Source organism: Amyelois transitella, chromosome 24, assembly GCF_032362555.1.
Source record: "Amyelois transitella isolate CPQ chromosome 24, ilAmyTran1.1, whole genome shotgun sequence".
Classification (NCBI taxonomy): domain Eukaryota; kingdom Metazoa; phylum Arthropoda; class Insecta; order Lepidoptera; family Pyralidae; genus Amyelois; species Amyelois transitella.
This window is the reverse complement of record NC_083527.1, coordinates 5,424,498-5,450,153: the sequence shown is the minus strand read 5'-3', so window position 1 is coordinate 5,450,153 and position 25,656 is coordinate 5,424,498. Positions and strand designations below refer to the sequence as shown.

Below are 25,656 nucleotides of genomic sequence, written 5' to 3'. Positions count from 1 at the left end.
AAAATAGAAAATAAAAATTAATGACAAAGGAATTCAGTAGTAGCAAGTCGAACAATCAGTTATAGTCAGTTGTAATAGTAATTACCTCGGATTAAAATTATAACAAAATTAAATTTATAAACAAAACAATTTAAATCAGAGTAAAAAGCGTGGGGTGCATTTTACTTCATTTTCATAACTCTCTTGTCATAAATATATGCTAATAGAATGATTTTAATATTTACTACATCAGGCACCCCACGCTTTTTACTCTGATTTAAATTGTTTTGTTTATAAATTTAATTTTGTTATAATTTTAATCCGAGGTAATTACTATTACAACTGACTATAACTGATTGTTCGACTTGCTACTACTGAATTCCTTTGTCATTAATTTTTATTTTCTATTTTTTAGTTTGATTAGCAATAAAAGCGTAGTTTTTTTAGTTTTTTTTAAATTTTCTTTTACTTGTTTTCAGATGGTAAAGGTAAGCTAAAATAATATGTTCACTGTTGAAATGAAAGTCCTTTAGACGTAGTTTGGAACAGAGATACGAGAAAGGATTTTTTTGGCACAGAATATCACCATAAAAATGGCAATTTAACAAAAAAAAAACATAAAATATTATCCACTTTCAATATGATAGTACTAGAATTTTATTAATAAAATACTTTCACGATACTTACTTTAAAAAAAATCATATTCATAAAACTTTTTGTCTTAACATCACCACAAATAACATGTTCAATGAAAAATTATATAAAAAGTACAATAAAACAATCAAATTTATTTCCAATAATTTAATCAGGACATCAAGTAATTACGTAACTTTTCAGAATACATAAATAATTTTAACAGTTTCAATCGATTACACTGTCTTCTTATGGATTATTTTACTTAAAATTAGTTTCAAATTGATCGCTATACCGTAGAACTGCCTATACTGTGATGAACAGGGACCAGCCCTGTTGCCTAATAAGGTAAGTATATTTCTCTACTATTAAAGATCATTCATTTGAACCCAAAATAAATTACACAGTAAAAAGAATCCTTGCGACTGCAAATTTAAGCCCTGAAATATCAGACATTTCGGCGAAAATTAACTTTATAACTCGGTAAAAAAATTAAAACTCAATTTCCATCAATACAGGTGAGCTTTATAAGCTTGCAATAAGGCTCAAGATGGCGACATTGACATAGCTGTCAACAGTTTCGTGATTAAGGGAAACATTAAAATAGTAAAAAAATTACAACATGTATCATTTACGATGAATAATGTTCGGAACGTAATTGGAACCAAAATTTTACAATATGGACGTTGCGCAGAAGATTTTTTTATACTATGAAGAGAAATGCTACTGCGCATTCCGAAAGTGTCAAATTCTAAGGTATTATGTCCAAAAATATAATTTCGGTATGTTTAAGGAAACAAATAAAGCATTCCTACTTGTGCTAATTGCTTTGGGTTCAATTCAATTGTGAATGATCTTTGAACATTACAAAAATGTGTAGGCAAATTTTGAGCCCATTTTTTAAATCTTTATTATGGGATCAAAATTTTTTTTTTACAAGTTTACGTTTCAAAATGACTCTCACATTCATAATACGAACAAGGTTTAGATTGGCAAATTATAGTTATTTAAATTTGGTCGATATTTTAAGTTACCTAGAGAGGGATTAAAATATCCCATTAGTGTAAAAAAATCAAGAGTCATATTTAAAACTCTAGTGGTCTATTTTAAAATTGGGCGTGCACACAAATATTGTGCGAAATAGTTCCATTCATACGTCCGAGAATACCGAACTATACATATATATGGAAATAACAAATGAAAAAAAAACAATTGTGCATGCACGGAACCCTATTTCCTAAAACATTGTGAACAGTTATAAAATATATTTTATGCACACAAATTTTTCAAATGTTTTTATTATGGTAACTCATTATTGCTCGCGGCTTTACAAACAATATGAACTAAGTACATGCCCATATATTTAGATATGGGGAATTTGTAAACATAATGTGTTACAATAAAGCCCATTTGTGCGCAATATTTTTTTTTGTTAAGCTGTAAATTCAACCTGATTATTATTTATAAGAAGCTCATTTCGAGTTTTATCGTAGGTAATACGTAGACTTAATATTGATACAGAATTGTCAATTTTACACAAGGTTTTCGACTGTACAAATAACAAAATTCACTCAAATTCCGAAACTAAACCTATTAGGTATATTTGGTTTTGTTAACTGAAAAGTGAATAGGACCTTACATTCAACACACTTTGAAGACGAGGTAGTAAAGTTATATTACATCAATACGGTGACATACAAATTGAAATCTGTAATTTAAACATCTACTCAAGCAAAACCAACAATATATATTAAACGCGATCGTGACATGAAACTATATGTATCAATCGCATACAACAAACATTTATACAGATACAAATATATTGTGATGAACCAGCATCGACATAATTAATATCCACGGACATCAAACCACGAACAAAAGAATTCCACCGAAAAATAGTAGAAATATTTATTCTGGCAATACACAAAATGGCGGGAATGGAAAACATAACAATTGCGTAATATTTGGCTCAGATCTAGCTTATTGGTAATTAAATATATGATCATTTATTTATTGCCTTTACAATAATATTTTATGATTTCTTACTTATTTTTACATTGATATTAAGTGGACGAAGAATATATAAAACAAAGCGAAACACTAACATAAATAAGAACGTGAACATTTAAAATGATACGCGTTATTGCTATTCATCGAAATATCATTTCGAATAAACCGATCATAAACTTATATATTTTTATAATTGGCATTTTACTATAAGTGAGTTATTAAGTACATTTGTTATTAAAGTGTATGATGAATGAACATGAAATAGGAAAATATGTTTCTTAGAATAGTATTGGTGCAACCATAGAGGTAATTATAATATCTAGTTGTTTTCAGAACCTGCCAAAGTACGAAGCGACTAGAAATATCAAAACAAGTACGCAAACTAAACATAAAATTGACTTACACACATATTCTGACTTAAACCTTATTCACCACATAATTACGCCTAAACATCAACATTACAAATAGAGAATTCACTAAATACAATTAATTTCATAATGTAATTAATAAGCGTAATAGATCAAAAACATTAATGTTTTTTTTTTATAATTTCACTTTTGTTTAATTCTCTCTTTGGCCTTTGGGCGGTTCTAAGCCACTGCGAAATTGCTTAAATTTTTCAAATAATTTGATTCCTTTTTCGAATTGATATCGCATTTTATTTCTAGATATTTTTCAACACTAATGTAAATTTTATCGGCCGTGTAGTTAATTTTTTTTTCATAACAGAATGACATCGTTTTAATTGCCAGTTGCAATGTTTATTTTTAAAGACCATTCAAGATTAGATATTAGATTAATTCATACACTTGCGGTTTGAAAAAACAGCTAACTTTTTGGACTTCAACTCACGTAGGTCTGATTATTATTCTCCTCTCCACGAAAGTCCTAAACTAGAATACGATAGTTCTTACAACATAGAAAACGACGATGATATTTCTTTTTTTTTAACGGTAACCTCTTTGAAAATGCCGGAATTTTTAAAAATTAAAAAGGAATCTTAATAATTTAACATTCACTATCAGCAGTCTTCGTTCCACAAGGAAAATGTTTTTCCCTCGCTGGCAACGTCCCCATAAGCCTTATCGTCATACTCGCAGTCCCTTCCGGCCTTGACAGAGTCCACTATAGGACCTTCAAGCTTAACGCATAAGATCTCTTTATAATTCTCTAAAGCCATGGCCAAGACGGAACCTCCCAGAAGAATCTCGCATGATGTGATGCGTTCCGGTGGCGTGTATACTGCTATTATTTTACCTGTAAATAAAAAATAAGGAATAGGACAGAGTGGTTCCCGGCACCAATAAAAAAGGAATAGAACCACTCCATCTCGTTCCCATGGATTAAGGAATAGGCTAATTAACTTGTGATTCTTTTTGTAGGCGATGGGCTAGCAACCTGTCACTATTAAAATCTCTATCCTATCATTGAGCCAACCAACTAAACGTACGTACGTATCGATCTTTTCTAGACCGTTAGCACCGTCTACTCTGCAAGGGATATAGATGTGACTATACATACATAAAATCACGCAGAGACTACCTATTTCCACTTGCCACGATCTCTGCATACTTCCTTCGCTTCATCCACATTCATAACTCTCTTCATGCAAGCTCGATGGTTTCGGGTACTTGTGACCTGGCCCTTTACCAGGACGTCCTTAATTTGATCAAGATACGTTCGTCTAGGTCTTCCCACTCAGTATGAATAGAATAGAATAGATTTATTTTCAAAATTGGATACAAGGTATCACTTATTGACGTCACATAACTTAAATCTAATTATAACTACTACCGCTTCCGAAGCGCATGTGTAGAAGAATGTATGTGACTATATGTAGTAATTATATGTACCCATACCAGTATGGAGGTCCCAGAGCCTAACAGACATGTCTCGACAGGAGTGGTCGGTGGACATGAGCACGCCGCCCGACTTCGCTAAACGAAGCAGAGATGGCGCTGCGACGTGGCCACGTAGAGTCAGTCTGCAATTACCTGTAAATATATTTATTCTCTTAGAAAAGGATGCCGTGTGGTTCCCGGCATTAATGGAAAAAATAGGACAAATCCATGTCTTTCCCGTGGATGTCGTATACAGCGATTAAGGGATATTAAGATTCCTCTTTTAGGCGATGGGCTAGAGCAACCTCTCGCTATTTCAATCTCAATTCTATCATTAACCCAAACAGCTGAACGTGGCCATTCAGATTTTTTAGATAACTGTTGGCTTTGTCTACCAACCAAGAAATATAGACGTGATATACAGGGTGACTGAATTAAATTCAACTGCATAAATTTAACTGTTAAGTGTACTCATCTAAAGAATATTTAAAAACGTTAAAAGAAAAATATCGGTTCATATTTCAGAAAGTACGAAAAAAAAATAAAAGTATCAACGTCCACAATCCTAAATACGTCATATCACCCCGGCCGGCGGAAAAGCGACGCGTAATATTCAGAGGTCAACGACACAATTCTTTCAGCTAATCAATCTCGACAACTCTGTACTTTACTTGATCTTGATACTAGTAAAATAATTTATTTTTCAGACATTTATTTACATGTTTAGTTTTAATTTCTTTTCGTAGTATTGGTCTTCAATAATGCGTGTGACGTAGTTTTTGAGGGTATTTTAAATGTGAAAATGATGACGTTTAATTTAAATAAAAATAGGCTCAATCGGCTCAGAAGCATGGGCATAGTCTATGTTTAAAAGGATGCAGTTGTTTTAAATGTCACCCTGTATAATCACGTTATGTTATTTTATTTTATGAAATGGATGAAGTGGAAAGTGAAATGTCAAAAGCGCCATCAAAGGGGATGAGAACACGCTTTCATATTTGCGAAGGTGAGAGAGATATATATTGTTTTGTCGATCCAATGGTTTTGGTATTAAACTCAATAAAAGTATCCGTTCAAAGGTTACCAGGCTCAAATGTCAACCTTAGTGCCATTTCATTGCTTTTTAACGTATTACCGAAAGTAAACAACTAACAGTAACAAGAAGAAAATGCTGCAGTGCAGTTTGTTACTGCTTCTTCTGCACTGACGCCTTGGAAGCGGCAGTAAACTTAGTTTGAAGTAATTTATTTGACGTCAACCAATGTTGTGAAACCAAACGTTTTGTCAATTATTAAGCGATATGAAGTATCCTATAATAATGAAAAAAAAAAATTGAACTTCGTTCTTACGTTAAGGAAAAATAGAGTTCCTATTAGAAGGGATTTATTGATGGAAGATTTCAAATACCTGTGACCAGATCCCAGACGAGGATCCTCGTGTCAGCTAACCCTGAGACCACGCAGCCGTCCACGGAGCTGATGGCCAGGGCGACGGTGTCACAACCCGGCTTCCACTTCTTGAACAGGGTCCCCGACTGAAGGTCGTACACCACGATGAAGTTGGGGCTTGGCTCGTCCAACTCTCGAGATACCACGCATACGTAGGATCCTGAATGATAGAAAATTGTTTGATAATTTAACCGATTGGTTCTTTACAGAATAGAAGATTCAAGATTATTTATTTATAAAACATGTTACATTACATACATATATGTATGTATTGCAGATGAAGAAGCATATTGTTGACTGAACATGTTTGGCGTTACGGCATACAAAATATTTATTTATACTTACATGCAATATTATATTATGACATGCATACATGAACTATAGCAACCGTCAATAAAGAAAAGGAAATATATATATAAATTTAAGAAATAATAAATTAATTGTCAATATTATCATTATGTTCTTATCATTCAATTGTCAATATTAGAATAGATTACCTACTCCAATTCTTACTAAGATTTTCAATAGAACATTAGTTAAACTTTATGGCCGATCCGTACATAACGTCGTGATGTAGGTAGTTGTATGTATTGCAGCGAAAGTAATTTCAGGTGAATTTGAAGATAAAATTCCGCAAACCTTCATAAGTAATAGCGGCTTTGGACGTGACGAAGTCGTGATGAGGAATCCTCAAGTCGTAGAGCAGTTTGCGAGACGTCAGCGACCACACCAGCAGAGGGAATGGTTTTTGTGTCTCATCGCCACATACTAATATCCTGAAAAACATTGGAGATTCAGTGTTGAGTTAAAATTGGTGTATAAAACGTGTTGGTAAGCGCATAACTCAACAACGCCTGGACCAATTTGGCCAATTCTTTTGTTTTGTTAATTTTCGTGGAAGGAATTAATGTTCGTGGAAGTTCGTGGATGGTTTTTACGGGGAGAACAAATAGAATTATTGCCGGAAAAACCCTAAAAACAGGCCCAAACGTTTTCTAACTAAAACGTAAAGTCTATTTGAGCTTTATTGCTTTTGTACAAAGTTCACTGTTGTCTAACAACGTAGGTGTGTTCAAAACGTCATAATATTTAAATGCACTTTATTATCGCTGTACAAAATTCAAATTCAATCATATTTAAATTAATTTTTTTTTTCCCGATTATAAAAAAGGCAAGAACAAAATACAGCTATACAGCTACATTACAAATATTTTTGGCGGGGTAGACAAAGCTACTAAAGTACACGATCAGCTGTCGCCTACAAAAAGAATACTGAGTTTATTAGCTTTTTTATTAGAATGATATGGAGTGGTCCTATTCATCGGTGACGGGAAGGATACGGCATTTAGAATAGTATCAGTATTTATGTACGTATATTTAAATGAATTAAAAAATATATATATCACACCTGCCGTCCCCAGAAACCAGCAGCGAATTCAAGAACCTGTCCTCCCCCGCCTTGAATGTGGTCACGCAGTCTCCCGTCTCGATGTTCATCAGGTTCACATACATCCTGTTGCGAGAGAGGGCCACCAGGTGCTTGCTGTCGTGGAGGCCGTAATACGGCATCTTTTGGTTCATCACGCCCTTCAGAGCTACTAGGAATTTACCCTGGAAAAAAATTGAAAACTGTTTATTTTAATTTTTACGTAATACAATTATATATTTCAACTAAATAATACGAGTATTATTATGCTTATAAAGTGAGTTTATTTGTTTTCTGTATGTTTTATGTAGTACACCAATCTTCTTGAATTTTTTCGCGTATTATATTATTAACAGTCTGGAGAAGGACATAGGGCACTTTTCATCACGACAAAATCTATAGTTCCCGTGTAATTTGCAAAAATCAAAAGTTTTGTTTTGTAAGTGGCGTTAAATTAGTATTAGCTCCGGGTAAAAACTAGTATAACGCTAAAATACAACGTTTCTGCACTCGTCTTAAAACCACTGACGGTGATAACATCTAAGTACATCACAAATCAAGAAATTAGTATTTTTCTTTGCATTCTCAAGATTTTGAAGTGTTCTTTTATACTGTAATAGGTGTTGTAGTTACCTGATCCAAGTCATAGACCCTGAGTTCTCGTCGACACAGAACGACACAACGGTATTCATCTATTGGTATTAAATTGATTGGATGTGTTATACCAACTAATTTCCTTACGAGTTGACACCTAGAAAGATAAAGTGACAATCAATACACATCCACACTGTTAATAAACTCAAAAACGACTGAATTTGGCACAGTTATAGAATAGACCTTCGGGGGCGTACCGAAGGCCACTTTTTTTTGGAATTTCCCACGGGAGCGAATCCCGCGCAAATGCTAGTACATGATAAAATAGAATACATATTGAACATTTTAGGTGAAGTTTGAATAAATAACTGTTAGATAATGTAACTTACTTGGTAACATCCCATACACATATTTCCTCCCTCTCCGTGGAAACGGTAGCCACAAACTTGCCTCTGGTATCAAATCTCACAATTAAATCGTACGTCTTACTATTAAAACCTTTCACCATAGTGTAATCTGTCTTAACTTTCTTCTCAATAATTTTATAATAGTCCTCATTTGACGGATAAAACGTGGGAATACTCGGCTCTTGAATTATTTTCATCCAATCTTGCACTATTTTACTTTTGATTTCTATTCCGCCTCTTTGGCGTTTCTCCATTGTTTCTCGTAGAAGTCCATAAAATTGTCTATGGTCATAATCTAGAGCATACGAATGGACTTCGAAGACTTCTTTTAATATGTCTATGTGTTCCGGTAATGGATCTATGTTGATTAAATAAAGGTCTTCTAAGAAATGACTACAGTCTGTTGCGGCTAATTTGTCATAAACCCAGTCTAGTTGAGTGAAATATAATTGGTTGGCAAACTTTTCTGGTTCATCTTTATAGATATGATAATGTTGATATGGCATTTCATCTAGTTTCCTAGTATTATAGCTGAAAAAGATACAACAATATAGTAATCATTAAAAAAAAATCTTTAGGAGCAATAATACAATGAATAGGAACTTACCATTCTTCAGAAAATTTGTTCTCTTGTGATATCAATCGGCCAGCCATCTTAGGATCATTTTCTTTGTACCAAACACCCTAAAAATAAAACACTTAGATAAAAGTTTGTTTGTATGAAACCTACTGTCAGTTTGAATTATTACTTCATCTCATGTGCTTGTAGAATCAACTAATAGACAAAAGACTGAAATTACTCAATCATCAGTCATTGTAATCGTTGATCGAAATATCTTTCCCATAACTTTTACAGCATCTAAAGTACTACTTATATTGTAATAAGTTAGAATGGTTTCGGGCTTATACTTGGACAAAAAAAAGAAAACGACTGTATTATATTATATTTATTTATGCAATAAAGAGTTTACAAACTTACAAACAAGAAAGACTCACTATAAATTACGAGGAGGCATTTTTACAAATTCTTATGCCCATGATGGATGGTATTATAACCACAATTTAGGGTGTGTTCGCTTAATATTTCGCTCTGACGTTATCCATTTTGGCTTAAACAAAGTTCTACATGCATAAAATAGTTTTAAAGCAACAACTTTTAACTATGAAAAAAATCTATAGTAAGTTATCTTGACGATGTGTTGATTGGCAAAAATACCTTATAGAACATTTATTTATTTTTTACTGAGTGCTAGAATTATTTATTTGCATAACTTTACTATTTAACCTTCTTTTATACTACAATATAAAATCTGTAGATGAACTCCATCTTCATCGGAGTTCTCCTTAGAGTGGCACCTAATAAAAACAAAAATTACCTGCCTCGTAATAATTATGCTATTATCTCTTGATAGTGTGTGCCTCTTTTCATGCAGATTGTAAAAGTCAATCAAGGGAAACTTTGAATTATTTTTTAGGCAATAGTCTAGCAACCTGAAACTTGTGGTCTTCCAGTTTTTTCGACATTGTTGTGTCTGTCGACCCCGTTAAGCATAAAGACGTGACTGTCTGCATATATGTACCTCGTAATAATCCAACAATGTGCGCCGGACCTCATGTTCGCAATCCGCCAAGTATCTATCCCTGGCAGCACTAGCCAAAGCCGCGTCCCGCCATCTAGCGGCTCCGCGGGAATCCCACCTCAGCCATGGGGACAGCAATGCGGCCAGCTGTGGCCAGAATAGCGATGCTGGTGCCCAGGGTACTGAAACAAATTTGTATAAATAAAAATATAAAACCACTTTCGATAAATAAAAAAGCAGTAAAACTACAAGCCCTGGTGTCAAATTGTGTAATGTAAACCGCCTCATATAAAGAAGTAGTTTATATAACGCTCATGAGCATAGAAAATTCAAGTTCTTTCCATCTTGTACTCTCTTATTTTGGAGCCATGTTGACTAACTGAGTTATTGAATACAAAAAAAGACAATAATAACAACTCACAATACGTTTCTTCACTCCTAAACTGCTCATCATGGGCCAACATATCCAGAATCTCCGTATCATCCAATCCTCGCCTGGAGGCCGTCAATAACGCCAAACAGGTCTTAACTCTCTCCAAACCCAAAGCCTGTTCCGTGGTCACCAGAATCTGAATTATCTGGCCTTCCAGGTCCTCGCAGATAACCAGTTCTGGTGATGTTTCTGGTTCTGATTGTTCAGTAAAGGTTTCCGCTGATAGTGATATCTGCCAAGCCAAAATCTGAGGAGAATAATTTTAAATCAGTAAAACATAAAGTGCTAATTGCTAATGTTGTTGCTTACTATCACTTGAAGCTAATTCCATGAGGTGATTGAGTGCCAGCTAGTAGTATATACAAAGTACCTCAAGGTATTTGATTACTGTATCAGCCTCAGCCATACTTTGGAAAAAGACGTACGTACTTCAAAAACCAATTACATAATTAATATCTCTCTTCACTACCGCTCACTCTGTTCCAACTTATACTTTGGATAACAGACAAATCTCTAATTTGAAAATGGAAGCGGAACTAAGTTGCAAGACTCATTAGGTGACTAACAAAAATTCACGAAATTTCAATTAGGCACCTTAGCATAAAGTGGTAAGGTGCACTTCTGCACTGCCTTTACGGCCGCTTCAGGTGGCGAGGCTGCACCAGTTTTGCTGTAAGTAGCTGCGCATGCGGTTAACACCGCTTTAGCTTCCTCAGCGCCCACCGGCGGAGCCCTAACTACTTTCGGACCGTCTTCTGATGACAGCACGGCCATTATCGCCGAACTGGAAGGCTCGTCTTTTTCTGGAAGAACAAACGTTTCATGAGTTTTAGGGTTTTGAGAGACGATTTAAAGATTGAAGTGATAAGAACAATTATTATTACCCTAGTTTTGTGTTACCAATGTTTAGTTTAGGTTTAAGTATTTGTTTACTCTTGACGCGTTATCTCCTGAACTTCTTGGAAATCTTCTTGTAATTTTAAGGTATATATAATAGTCTGAAGTAGCACATAGAGTACCTTTCATCCAGGTTCAAACTAAAGTTCCTGTCGAATTTGCAAAAAACCGTAGGTGGCGCTAAAATTGCGCATATATTTGGCGCAAGATGTTGTAGGTGACGCTAAATTCGCTCGGGCAAAGCTGCGGATAAAATCTAATAAATTGAATCGTTTCTAAACTTACCTTCAGTGACTGTAACTATCATCTTGACATTGTCGGGTAGATGTGACGGCAGCCATCTTGCGCCGCGCAGAGCGTCGGCCCCCACCACCGCCAGCAGCACCGGCCTCGTCAGCCCCAAATCACTCAGCAGGACGGCCAGCGCGAGCGACAGTGACGTCACATCCTGTGGAACAAGTTCAAAAGTAATATCTTATATACAGAGCCAACAGTCATCAAAAGGCTTGATGATAGAATTGAGATTCAAATAGTCACAGGTTGCTAGCCCACCGCCAAAAATAGGAATCCCAAGTATATAAGCCTATCCCTTAGTCGCCTTTTACGATATCCATAGGAAAGAGATGGGAGTTGTCCTGTTCTTTTTTCTATTAGTTCCTGGAACCACACAGCACGGCAGTAGAGTATAAAAGTAATATCATACAAAGTAGTACCTATAACCCTAAATTAACTTGGAAACTTGTAATAAGATACCATTATATTTCACTACCCAAAGGTTGGCTGGAAAATATTGCTTAGCGATAAGTCCGCCTTTGCTCAACATGTTTCTACTGCATATGTTATTTTTATTAGCAATAAAGATAATTAGTATTGTATTGTATTGTACTTACATTTTTCCCCCTATATACAGTTCCGGTGAGCAAAACGTTGCACTGGTCCACTATAGACTTCAGCAACAGATGTGAACTACTCGACTGCGATGTTAAACCGACGAATCTGACAAAACAGGGTAATTTATTATAAAATAAAATCAATTCAATTCAAGATCTGTAAAATTATAGCATATCGTTAAGTACTGTTGGGCATCGCAATTTGAAAATAATATGGAATAAAATTTATAAAAAAAAATTGACGAATTGTATTTGGAGTAATATAATTATATTATTTTATTTTTATTTATTTAAATACACATAACAAATTGTAGTAAAACTATACATAGTAGTAAAATTATAAGGTTACGATCTACACTAAAAAACAGTGTACATACGAAGACCATATAAGAAAAATATATATATTAGTATAAGTAATAATAAAGCCATTATTACTTATTTTAACGTATTACCGAAAGTAAGATCACCTTATCAATTAGCCTAGTTGGATCAGTTGATCAGTGCAAGCAATAGCAAAGTTTTGTATTTCCTGTTTCATTTTACCTGACAATAAGCGCGAGGTCTTGCTGGCAAGCGGGCGCCATGCTCAGCGCACGCGCAACTAATGTCGCCTTCCCGCAGCCCGCGCCGCCAATCAGAGCGAGCGGCACGTCGCTGTCTCCTGTGATGTATCTGACGTAACGAGAAACAGTTACAGCGCCATCTGTTTGGCTGTTTGGTGAACTAAGCATGAAGTTTAAGGTCTACCCTCATTTGAGGCCCGCAGAGGCTTGCATTTGGCCGATTTTTTTACTATTTTAATTATATACTTACGTTTTTAACTCGTTCAACGTGATTTCCCTGTTTGATGTGCATTGCGCGGCTTTCTGGCAAAACGCCAGGTGCTCACTGACCTCTTCGAACAAGCTGGGAACAAAATGTTTCACTTAACGAGTACTAATATTATCTTCATTCGTACGGCGGTATCTCCGTGTTAAAATCAAATTTATTACTTTTATTTATTTATTAATTATTGTAACGTTTACAATTTGTTAAGTAAAATAGGCGGACTTGTCTATCGTATTTTTATAGTTGATTACATTATTTGACTTTAATGCTTTATGAAAAAACTTCAAGGTCACAATAGGTCTTGGTACCTGATTGGAATCTCGTTGTATCCAACAGGCATTTCGTTCTTAGCTATGAGTGCGTCAGAGACAGTCCTCGGACACTATTGCTTTTTAAATCTCAATTTGTGACCTTAATCGAGAAACTTTAAGGTCGAAATCATCTGTTCCATAAACCCCGGGATCCACTATCTTACCTAGATGATTTGACCTGGTTACCCACTCAACAGTCCAACTGAATAAACTTTACAAAATTGGACCGTTGACCACGTAAATTACAAGTATTTAAACTAAGTGACTGTCGCCTGACATCTGTAACTCAAAGACAAAACTGAAACACACCAAATCTCTAATAGATATTTACTGAAACGAGCCACTCCAAAGTACATACATACATACATATGGTCACGTCTATATCCCTTGCGGGGTAGACAGAGCCAACAGTCTTGAAAAGACTGAATGACCACATTCAGCTATTTGGCTTAAAGATAGAATTGAGGTTCAATAGTGACAGGTTGCTGGCCGATCGCCTAAAAAAGAATCGCAAGTTTGTAAGCCTATTACTTAGTCGCCTTTTACGACATCCATGGGAACAGATGGAGTGGTCCCATTCTTTTTTGTATTGGTGCCGGGAACCACACGGCACTCCAAAGTACCTGGTAGGAATCCCGTTGTATCCTGCAGGCATTTCGTTCTCGGCTATGAGAGCGTCTAGCAAAGCGTCCAGCCTCTCGCCTAAGGCCGATCGGACGCCCTCCGTATACTCGTCTTCTCCACCAGGCGCCGACCGGCCTCGGATGCTGGCGCGGATTATATTGCGTTCGCTAAGATGAAGCTGAAAGAAGAAAGATGACATTTACCTTCTCCTTTCAGATTGCATACCGTCCAATTTCGTGACTTCGTGTCCCTTCAAACCATGACGGCCTCTGTGGCGCAGCGGTAGTGCGCTTGTCTGTGTCACCGGAGGTCCCGGGTTCGAATCCCGGCCAGGGCATGATGAGAAACGAACTTTCTCTGATTGGCCTGGGTCTTGGATGTTTATCTATATACGTATTTATTATAAAATATAGTATCGTTGAGTTAGTATCTCGTAACACAAGTTTCGAACTTACTTCGAGGCTAACTCAATCTGTGTAATTTGTCCCGTATATATTTATTTATTTAACCTTCTCCTTTCAGATTGTATACCGTCCAATTTCGTAACTTCGTGTCTCTTCAAACCATGATATTGGCAGAATCACCGAAAGTCCGGTGGAAGCCATAATATACATAGGAAAGAAAGAAAGAAAGCATACAGATTTAAGAAGTTCACCCCACTCAAAATGGCGCACTTTTATAAATACAATACATTTTATGCCGTGTGATCCCCGGCACCAGTGCAAAAAAGAATAGGACCACTCCATCTCTTTCCTATGGATGTTGTAAAAGGCGACTAAGGGATAGGCTTACAAACTTCGGATTCTTTTATTAGGCGATGGGCTAGCAACCTGTCACTATTTGAATCTCAATTCTATCATTAAGCCAAATAGCTGAGCGTGGCCTATCAGTCTTTTCAAGACTGTTAGCTCTGTCTACCCCACAAGGGATATAGACTTGACCATATGTATGTATGTATGTATACATTTTATCTTAAATGCCCATAAAAAATACATATGCAGTAGAAACATACATTATGAATGAGTTGAGCAAAGGCGGACTTATCGCTAAGCAATCTCTTCCAGCCAACCTTTGGGTAGTGAAAGGTAAATTGAACCGGGTGGGCAGCAAACCTAATAGATGATAGTGGTATTAACTGTTCTTTTTGACTATTAGTACATAGTTTGCCTGGAGGGATTCACTATGCGCGCGCTGGGAACTCGTAATAATGGCGCGTGCGTCGTGGCCTACGATTGGACGACGATATCAGAGAAGCTTGCTATTGGTTATTAGTCTCGATATCGATATCGTCGTGACGCGCATGCACGGAGTCCCTCAAGGCTCAGTGCTATCCCCCATCCTGTACGCCCTGTACACCAACGACGTTCCCAAAACTCCCCAAGTGGAACTCGCTCTATTCGCCGATGACACGGCCCTCTTCACCTCCGACACACGACGTGAAACCATTTCCAAACGACTCCAGCTAGCTGCTAACGCACTTGGGGAGTGGTTCAGGAAATGGAGGATCGAAGTGAACCCCGAAAAGAGTACGGCAGTATTCTTCTCCCAAGACCCCCGCGGTGCCACCAGGCCTTCAGCCTACAGCACCCGATCCCCCCTGACGCCGATATCTTTGTTTGGAAAGTCCATTCAGTGGGCCAGACAAGCCAAGTATCTGGGTGTCACCCTCGACAGTGGGATGACTTTCGGACCTCACATCCAGAAAGTCAGAAACCGAGCTGCCTTCTTCCTCGGCAGACTCACGCCCATGATAGGCAACGCAAAGATGTCGCTTAGAAATAAGTTGACTCTTTACAAGTTGTGCATCCGCCCCGTCCTGACCTACGCTAGCGTCGTATTCGCACACGCAGCCCCCTCCCACATCGAAAAACTCCAACGTATCCAAAACAGGTTCGCGCGGAGAGCCACGGGTTCGCCCCTGGGTCTTCGAACACGCGACCTGCACAGGGACTTGGAGCTCCCCACAATAGCAGACTTTCTCAAAGGCGTGTCGGAGCGCTATTTTGAAAAAGCTGCCACCCACCCCAACCCTCTGGTGGTCCAGGCCGCAGACTACACACCAAGACCAGACGCCCCGTTGCGCCGCCGACGCCCGAGGAATGTCCTCCACGATCCGGACGACCCCATCACGGTTGCCAACCGCCCCCCCGATAACCCTGCGCCCGCCAGGAGGCAAGGTTATCGATACCGTCCCCATCGCGCCCACCGGAACAGGGCGCGAAGAAGTAGGAACAGTAGCTCTTTTACCAGGTACCGCAATTACCAGGGCGCTTCACGCCGACACGTTAGGCCCCTAAGGCAGGCTAGTCAAGATTAGAACCCATAAGGTTGAGCGTTGCATCCGCTCGCGAGTTTGCATTGCTCGCATTGCTCAAAATTGCTCAAAGGCAAAGTCCAAGGCCGAGGTTCGTCCCAACTGGGAGCCCCTTGCGCGCTTTTTCCGAAAAGGCTGTTAGGAGGAGCGTCAAGCCCTCGCCTAAAAATGTCCCGCTGTAATAGTAAATGCCCCTCAGGCAAACTATGATCTCATAGTCAAAAAAAAAAAAAAAAAAAAAAAAAAAAAAAAAAAAAAAAAAAAAAAAAAAGCGCATGCACGGTTCACCTTTACTGGGAATTTGGCGCTACGGTTTGCTATAATATTTTACTATTATAATAGACGTTCCGTATGATGGTCTGATCTTGTAACGAAACTTGGACAAATGCAAAATAAATTAAAAGAAAATCTCATCATCATGTTGAGGAACTTTCAATTGTCTATGGACCTATGTAAATTACACAAAGAATACTAATTTTCTTGAGAATTTATCTGCGAATTTATGATAGCTACTTATGAAGTTTTTTACCGCTTCTCCTGCACTGACGCCTTGGAAGAGGCTGTAAACTCAGTTTTAAGTAATTTGTTTGACGTCAACCAATGTTGTGAAACCAAACGTTTTCACAATTAATTAGCGATATAAAGTATCCTATAATAATGAATACAAATTTAGAATTTTAATTTTAATTTGAACCTACCTTTTCACCTCTTGCCATCAATGAAGCTACTGACCTTGAGGTCCTTCTGCAAATTATTCAGCCTCCTATTGAGCTCGTTATGATGGGCGGCATCAGCTACGTCGGCTGGTTCTTGCACTGCAGCCCCGGCCCGACACACCCAGACACAACGGCGGGCCGCCTCGATGCTCATCAGGACTGTGTGTTGTACCTCCTGGACGAGGAATGAGAGAATTTATAAATAAGGCGCAGGTTTTTACCTGCCGTGCCGTGTAGTTCCCGGCGCCATTACAAAAAAGAATAGGACCACTCCATCTCTTTCCCATGGATGTCGTAAAAGGCGACTAAGGGATAGGCTTATAAACTTGAGATTCCTCTTTTAGGCGATGGGCTAGCAACCTGTCACTATTTGAATTTCAATTCTATCACTAAGCCAAACAGCTGAGCGTGGCCAATCAGTCTTTTTAAGACTGGTGGCTCTGTCTACCCCGCTAGGGATATAGACGTGATCATATGTATGTATGTTTTTACCTTATAAGGTCATAAGCTCCTCGTTGTTTTCTCTAGAGAGGTAAGCACTAACGCCAGGAGAAGACTGCCTTATATTACATAAACGTTTAAATATAATCACGTCTATATCCCTTGCGGGCTAGACAGAGCCAAGAGTTTTGTAAAGACTGATTAGAGCCACGTTCAGCTGTTTAGCTTAATGATAGAATCAGGATTCAAATACGACAGGTTGCTAGTCCATCGCCTGAAAGAATCCCAAGTTTATAAGCTAGTCTCTTAGTCGCCTTATACGACATCCATAGGAAAAAAATGGAGTGATCCTATTCTTTTTTTATTGGTGCCAGGAACCACACAGCACCTTACCGTACCTTATATCATTCCAAATACTATGTTTACTAATTTGTTTAGCATTTTTATGAAATTCAGGTTGAAGTGTTTTAAGAAACAGAGTCAAACGTAACAGCAAGAAATAGTAAATTATTTGCCACAAAATTTACCTGCTCCACCACAGTAGTGAGGTACGCATCGCAAGCCTCTTGCGGTAAAGTTCTGACCAGCACATTTAGCGCTTTGGCCATCTCCCGCCGCCATCTTGCCGGCGCGCCGCGCACGAGTCGGTAGCACGGCGGAGTGGTAGTGGAGTCTAGACTGTACCTAGTTGGTTAAAACAAATATTATAATTTTTTTGACAAATTACACAGTAATTTTTCATTTATAATTAATAGGTCATAATTGTAATAATAAATATTAATAAATAAGTAAAATAGGTGGACTTGTCTATTGTAGTATTCTGTTTGGTCAGCTGGTAGACTGGTAGAGAATAAACCCTGCAAATTTTTTACGTGTACTGTTAACGCCTATTTCTCAAAAATTTATCGTCGCGGATTTAACTGAAAATATATAAGCATTTTAGGGTAGACAGAGCCAATACTCTTCAAAGACTGAAAGACGACTTTCAGCATGGCTTGATGGAATTGAAATTCAAATAGTGACAGGTTAGTCACAAAGACATTACCTTTCCAAAAAAGTAACAAAATTACTATTGCTAGATGCTATTACTAGAGGGCTTCAACAACTGGCATTGTAAAAATTGTTTTACTGAATAAACGAATTTAGAACTTTTTTTTTTAATTTGGAATTATATATAAAAATTACCATTTGTTCAACAGGGCCTTGTCGCTGTCATCCTCAGCTGCCTCCAGCGCCGCCTTGAAGTCAGCACACTCCAGCGTGTGGGGCAGGAGCGGGGTTCCCAACCCTGAGTTCAGGAATAACACGGGAACCACCGCGCCCAGCTCAGTTTGACCTGGAACGAGGTTGTTTGAGAATTAAAAAAAAGAGCGTCAGCGAAATATCCATGAAGGCACAGGTTCAAATCTACCTCGAAATAACTATTTTCTGAGTTATGTATATTAGTTTTGGTGCTTACGGTAAGGAAAAACATCGTAAGGAAACCTGCACATTCAGGTAAGATGATCCAATATGTGTTCTTAATTCGGAAGTCGGACGGGTATCGCTTCGTGTAAAATGTGACTTACATCAAGAATCAAGGTCAAAGGCGTACGTAAACTCCTCCATTTTGTTTATATATCTGTTGTCTTGAAGGTGTAAAGTGTTGACTAACTCTTCTTCCAATTTATCTTGTGATAAGTCTTCATCTTTTCATCGCGAAGATTTTCTAACAAATGAATTATGGGCGACAATAGTCGCTAGTCCTGGAATTAGCGACTACTGTCAACCATAACCCACCTGCAGATGGCGCCAGCGAGCAATTCAAATTGTTCTAGAGTTTTCTTCATGTACCCTGTTCTTTTTCCTTATAGACTAGAGATAGACTTCAACTACAAAAGTGCTTCAAACCTTTCCCAAAAATCTATGTCCAAGAGTGTCCTCCACATTTTTTTTCTTACAACTTTTAAAAGGTCTAAAGATGTCCTTTGAATATTGCTAAATGCTATTTTGACCAGATTTTTCACTCAACTTTCTGGCACGCCCCAATTTTGACGCTGTTGTATGAGTGGATTTTGTATGGAACTATTACACTTAAATAATATGCTAAAAAAATAAAAACATTGAGTGTACATGTGAAAAAAAAATTAGCTTAAAAATTTATTAAAATTAAACTTTATTATTTTTTCATAAAAAGCAGTGAAGTTTTCTTGTGATCTTCGATATGATGATTTTCTAACAAATGAATTATGGCCGACAATATTCGCTAGTCCTGGAATTAGCGACTACTGTCAACCATAACCCACCTGCAGATGGCGCCAGCGAGCAATTCAGATTGTTCTAGAGTTTTCTTCATGTACCCTGTTCTTTTTCCTTATAGACTAGAGATAGACTTCAACTACAAAAGTGCTTCAAACCTTTCCCAAAAATCTATGTCCAAGAGTGTCCTCCACATTTTTTTTCTTACAACTTTTAAAAGGTCTAAAGATGTCCTTTGAATATTGCTAAATGCTATTTTGACCAGATTTTTCACTCAACTTTCTGGCACGCCCCAATTTTGACGCTGTTGTATGAGTGGATTTTGTATGGAACTATGACACTTAAATAATAGGTTAAAAATTTTAAACATTCAGTGAACATGTGAAGAATACAATTAGCTTATGAAGTTATAAAAAAAAGTTTTCTGGTGATCTTCGATGTGATGATTTTCTAACAAATGAATTATGGCCGACAATAGTCGCTAGTCCTGGAATTAGCGACTACTGTCAACCATAACCCACCTGCAGATGGCGCCAGCGAGCAATCAGACTGTTCTAGAGTTTTTATCTACCCTCTTCTTTAAATGATACTTCAAATATTTTAATTAGTCACGTTTATTTTCATGTAAAGTTTATTTTTGTCACAGATTAAAAATTAATTTAAACAATATGCACAAATGATAAAATAATACACTCAGGTAGAAAATAAGTAGAATCCTTGCCTTCGGCATATTTCGTTGATGTCATGCTAATGAATTATGGTCGGCAATAGTCGCTAACTCGCAACTTAGCGACTACTGTCAACCATGACCCACCAGCATCTGTCTTCTTTCTTCAAATGAATCTTCAGCAATTTCCTTACATCAAAACAAATATGATGCCATAGCTAAATAAAAATCTTAAATTACAAACATATTTGAAAATGGATAAATCTAAAATGAGCAACATATTTGAAAATGGAAATAAATTTAGTTTCAAAATATTATCAGACGTGTATTCTAACAGGTCTGATAATAAAATTGATTACCGCTTCCGAAGCGCAAGTGTAGAAAAAGCGGCGGAACAAATAAAAATATTAGAAACAAAAATTTCACTATTAAAAAAATCACAGTGCAATAAAATTAAAAAATAATGTCTTACTGTGAACGCGAATGAGGGATTGATGATAATAAATGAACTGCAATTATTCCTAAGCATATTAATAAGAAAAGGTTGATAATTTCATCTGGATCATATATAAGTCTTTATATGCATATTCAACATACTTCCAGTCTTGTTTACTGAATATATGAAGTACATGTGGCCGTATGGTTCCCGGCATCAATAAAAAGAATAGGACCAATCCTTTTGTATGTTTTCTCTTATGGTGCAATAAAGAGTTTTATCTATCTATCTATCTATCCTTCTCTTTCCCGTGGATGTGAAGGCGACTAAGAAATAGGCTTACAAATCTGCCAATTCTATCATTTAGTCAACCAGATGAACGTGGCTAGTAACAATAGTTTTGTCACTGTTGGCTCTGTCTACCCCGCAAGGGATATGCACGTGATTATGTGTATGTATGTTCTCCTATTACCCGCTAGTTCTATCTACCATCACTGGTTCAGTTCACTTATGTGTTATTACAGTCGAATTACGTGCAATTTCAGCGACGCACGGGGAAGCGGTGGTTTTTTTGCCCTAGGACGGTTAACCCTTGCGAGTCAGCTGCTAAACTTATTTACACCCTAATTCTATTTACTATCACTACTTCAGTTCTTAATTCAGTTCACCCTTACACTGTTTCACTTCACTAAAATCGTCCAGCTCACTTACGTGCAAGTTCAGCGACGCACAGCACGGGGAATCGGTGGTCTCTCTGTTGCTCTAAGGGCGACCTCCATTTCGACTCAGCTACATGATACTATACTTAGTTACACCCCAATTTTATTTACTATCACTACTTCAGTTCACCTAAACTATTTCACTTCACTAAAATCGTTCAGCTCACTTACGTGCAAGTTCAGCGACGCACAGCACGGGGAATCGGTGGTCTCTCTGTTGCTCTAAGGGCGACCTCCAGTGCAGGTCAGCTACGTGTATCCTCCACCCTCGTTTCCGAGCCCTAACTCTCAGCCGCGCCGCCGCCCCGCATTGTAGGGCTCCTTTTTCCGCACAACAATCTGTGGAAGACAATTCGATGAGATCATTTATATTAGATACTAGCGACCCGCCCCGGCTTCGCACGGGTGCAAACTTCGGAAAAAATTATACATAAAAACCTTCCTCTTGAATCACTCTACCTGTTACAAAAAACCGCATCAAAATCCGTTGCGTAATTTTAAAGATTTAAGCATACAGACAAACAGACTAAAATAGCGACTTTGTTTTATACTATGTAGTGATGTTCATACTCATTTACTTGTCAACTAAACGTAGGTACATTGGTCTTGAGATTAAGAATGGAGCTTATAACTTTGCAACTTTATGTATTTAATTTTGATAACTTTATGTAGATTTTCTTATCGTTTTGATTTGAGAGCAAAATTGTCGATGTCAATTTGCACTTCGACGTTCACCTTCGAGCAGGATATAACGTCAGGATAAGTTCTTAGTTTAACCTGTCTGTTTGTGTATATGTAAGTATGTATGTTTGTCTGTGATTATCTCGCGTTTCGCTGAACCGATTTTGATTTTGTTACACTTAGGAGAAGATTTTAGAAATTTTAATCGGATAAGGCGGTTGTATTTTTAGAATTGTTATTATATAACATAAACTACATTTAACGATACAAATGGTCAAGTTTTGAAGTCAGTTAACTTGACATGTGCCTCATTATACTTATACAATAGATCTTAAGTATTCTCGTAGCATTATATTGATAGCCCGCTATTATTTTCAGTGACCACGGATCATTGCAACATGATTCGAAACGTCCAAAATAAAATAAAGGTACGTTACGTGCCCGTGTAATACCTATATCATTTATAAATAGCATACAAAAATACACTCAAAGCGAATGCCCTTACAAATGTGAAATTCTAAATCAATACAGAGCAGTCTACTCGATACCAACACTGTACTAACAAAAAGTGCCGTGTGGTTCCCGGCACCAATAAAAATAAAAAGAATAGGACCACTCCATCTCTTTCCCATGGATGTCGTAAAAGGCGACTAAGGGATAGGCTTACAAACTTGGGATTCTTTTTTAAGGCGATGCGCTAGCAAAATAGCTGAACGTGGCCATTCAGTCTTTCCAAGACTGTTGGCTCTGTCTACCCCGCAAGGGATATAGACGTGACCATATGTAAGTATGTACTAACAAAAAATACTCATCAACTGACCTTGAGAATCAGCGGCGCAGACGTAAATCAGCATGGCTCGTCGTCGCCTGGCTCTCTGGGTGGGCAGTTTCCCGAGCAGATAGGACTTGTGCTCGTCAGGCAAAGCCGCCACGTTGGCCGGCATCGGTGTTCCTTCCACATCCTCGCGGGGCGACGCGCACGCAACTGGCGATGAGAGGGAGATGGAATCTGCGAGAGAAATAGGAGTACGTTCAAATATATTGTTTGGATGAAGCGAGAAAAGGATGAATGGATTGTGGGAAAGAGACGTGATTTTTAGGTATTTTAATCATTTTTGGGTTGTTATTGTTTAATTTTATATGTAAACTTGTTTTAAAGTAAAACGTATTTAAACCACAGACACTTACATCAGGGTTCCAAAAATGCATACTAAATGCAAAGAGGGTTGAAGTCAGGCAAGCAGCTGGTCATAAAACTGAAGCCGAAACTTTTCAGTACGATAAGTGACTAGCTGTGCCCGCGGGTTCGTCCGCGTGGAATAGTTATTTTGGGCATCATTCAAGCCCTCAAGAAGGAATAATTTTTCCCGTTTTTTTCACTATTTCCATTATTTCTTCGCTCCTAATAGTTGCAGCGTGATAAATGGCCTAAAGCCTTCCTCGATAAATGATCTATTAAACACAAAAAGAATTTTTCAATTCTAACCAGAAGTTCCTGAGATTAGCGCGTTCAAACAAACAAACTCTTCAGCTTTATAATATTAGTATAGATAAAAAGTGGGAAACGATAACCGACAAAGAAAGAACACGAATACCAAATTAAAAATACCAAATTAACAGTCAAAATATGAGAACTACTTACTATACATTAGCCAAATTAGTCTGTCCGTAAAAAGCGTTGTTAGCAAAAAATGACCAATTATACAGCAAGTTCTGACATGTTGAGTAATGCAATACGCGGCAAAACCGCCAGTCACGTTCTCAACTTTTATGGAAATTAACTAACACCGTAGAAATAAACTAATGAGTTTTTTTTAATTAAAGACTGATTTAAATTTCTATTGTATTTAATTGCAAAGAAAGGAAAAGGAGGGGAAATGTTATCGCTATTTTACATTTTTAATTTAGGGGAAGCTGAAAATTATGTCAATTTGCAAAATTTTGTTTTTACAGCATTTTTTTAGTGTGCGGTGTTTGCCATTTATTTTCACAGCATCACAATCACATACCCGCTGTCTTTGTGTGAAGAATCACACATTTATTTTAACCTTAGTCCCAACCCGTCGTCAAGAAACAAATCATTACATTACATTACCGTTACATAGGTAGGCGTCTCAGTTTTTCCAGAAACAGTTTAAAAAATATACATACATGCATATTGTCACGTCTATGTCCCTTGCAGGGGTGAACCGAGTCAACAGTCTTGAAAAGACTGACTAGCCACGTTCAGCTGTATGGCTTTATAATGGAATTGAGATTCAAAAAGTGAAAAGCCAAATGTGCAGCTGCACGTGGCCATTCAGTCTTTTCAAGACTGTTGGCTCTGTCTACCCCGCAAGGGATATAGACGTGACCATATGTATGTATAAGGTACCAAGAGCTAGGGGTCTAAAGACGGGTAGGTTGATCTTAATAATTGGCTCGCAAAAGCTCAAAGTGAGAATCTAAAGTATAAAGACTGTAATATGTTAAAAGAATAAAGAATAAAGAATTTTGAATTTTGAATTTTGAATTTTGAATTTTGAATTTTGAATTTTGAATTTTGAATTTTGAATTTTGAATTTTGAATTTTGAATTTTGAATTTTGAATTTTGAATTTGAATTTAAATTTGGAAAGACTTACCAGAAACGCTAGACCCAATAGGCCTGGGCCCTTTTAATTGTGGCTTCTTATCCCTGATGGAGGGAGTCGGCTCCAGGAGGCGGGAGTCCGAAGGCGGCTGCTGGTCGGCATTGGCGTCTATGGAAGGCTTCGTCACCCTGTATGACGGAGACCTGCGAGCACAACAGTTAGACCTACGCTGTATTATTCAATTCTTTAATTGCAACGTACGACACAGATTTCGTGTAGCGGAAATAATTTTATTAACGTACCTATTGTTAATTCTATAATTAAGGCCAAACAGCTGAACGTGGCCTATCAGTCTTTTCAAGAATGTCGGCTCTGTCTACCCCGTAAGGGATAAAGACGTGATCATATGTATGTATGTACATACCTATTGTATGTAACTAAAATTACTTTACTTGTTGTGCATATCAGGTGGTCCTGAAGGCAAACGTGGATATAACGCCATTATCTCTTACGTGTGGTTCCCGGCACCAATACAAAAAAGAATAGGACCACTCCATGTCTTTCCCATGGATATCGTAAAAGGCGACTAAGGGTAGGGCTTACAAATTTGAGATTCTCAATTCTATCATTAAGCCAAATAGCTGAACGTGGCCTATCAGTATTTAAAAATCTGTTGGCCCTGTCTACTCCACAAGGGATATAGACGTGGCCATATGTACATATGTATGTATTATCTCTTACGGGGTGGATAGAGCTAACAATCACGAAAATGAAAGCGTAGTGAAATTGAGATTCAAATAGTGAACGATTGCGAGCCCATTGCCCAAAAGAAGAATGTCAATTTTGTAAGCCTATAATATATTTATGTTAAACCTACTATATATTTATAAAGGAGATAAAATAAGATGGGATTCGGTTTTTTAGGCGATGGGCTAGCAACCTGTCACTATTTGAATCTCAACTCTATTATT

General features: G+C 37.4%; 1 protein-coding gene across 1 annotated transcript; it reads right to left on the bottom strand.

Annotated features, from left to right (window-relative positions):
• Positions 1–792: 792 nt before the first annotated feature.
• LOC106135765 (uncharacterized) lies at positions 793–25,187 on the bottom strand. The gene is made up of 24 exons (XM_060951416.1): positions 25,138–25,187; positions 24,737–24,888; positions 22,934–23,122; positions 21,604–21,771; positions 21,425–21,502; positions 18,558–18,708; positions 17,900–18,056; positions 16,948–17,106; positions 13,901–14,079; positions 12,952–13,044; positions 12,682–12,810; positions 12,139–12,244; positions 11,534–11,696; positions 10,946–11,154; positions 10,340–10,598; positions 9,919–10,100; positions 8,946–9,022; positions 8,321–8,869; positions 7,971–8,088; positions 7,320–7,522; positions 6,551–6,687; positions 5,871–6,071; positions 4,482–4,616; positions 793–3,879 (listed from the first exon to the last, which is right to left on the bottom strand). The coding sequence occupies exons 1-24, from the start codon at positions 25,185–25,187 to the stop codon at positions 3,644–3,646; spliced, it is 4,080 nt and encodes a 1,359-aa protein (XP_060807399.1). The 3' UTR covers positions 793–3,643.
• Between the last annotated feature and the right edge of the window lie 469 nt (positions 25,188–25,656).

Excerpts from the sequence above, each read along its gene's own strand:
- LOC106135765 (XM_060951416.1), bottom strand. The coding sequence starts at position 25,187 with ATGGCGTTATATCCACGTTTGCCTTCAGGACCACCTGATATGCACAAC. Across the intron at positions 17,107-17,899 it reads TCACTACTGTGGTGGAGCAG|GAGGTACAACACACAGTCCT; the intron begins GTAAATTTTGTG and ends TTCCTCGTCCAG. Across the intron at positions 8,870-8,945 it reads AACAAATTTTCTGAAGAATG|CTATAATACTAGGAAACTAG; the intron begins GTAAGTTCCTAT and ends TATCTTTTTCAG.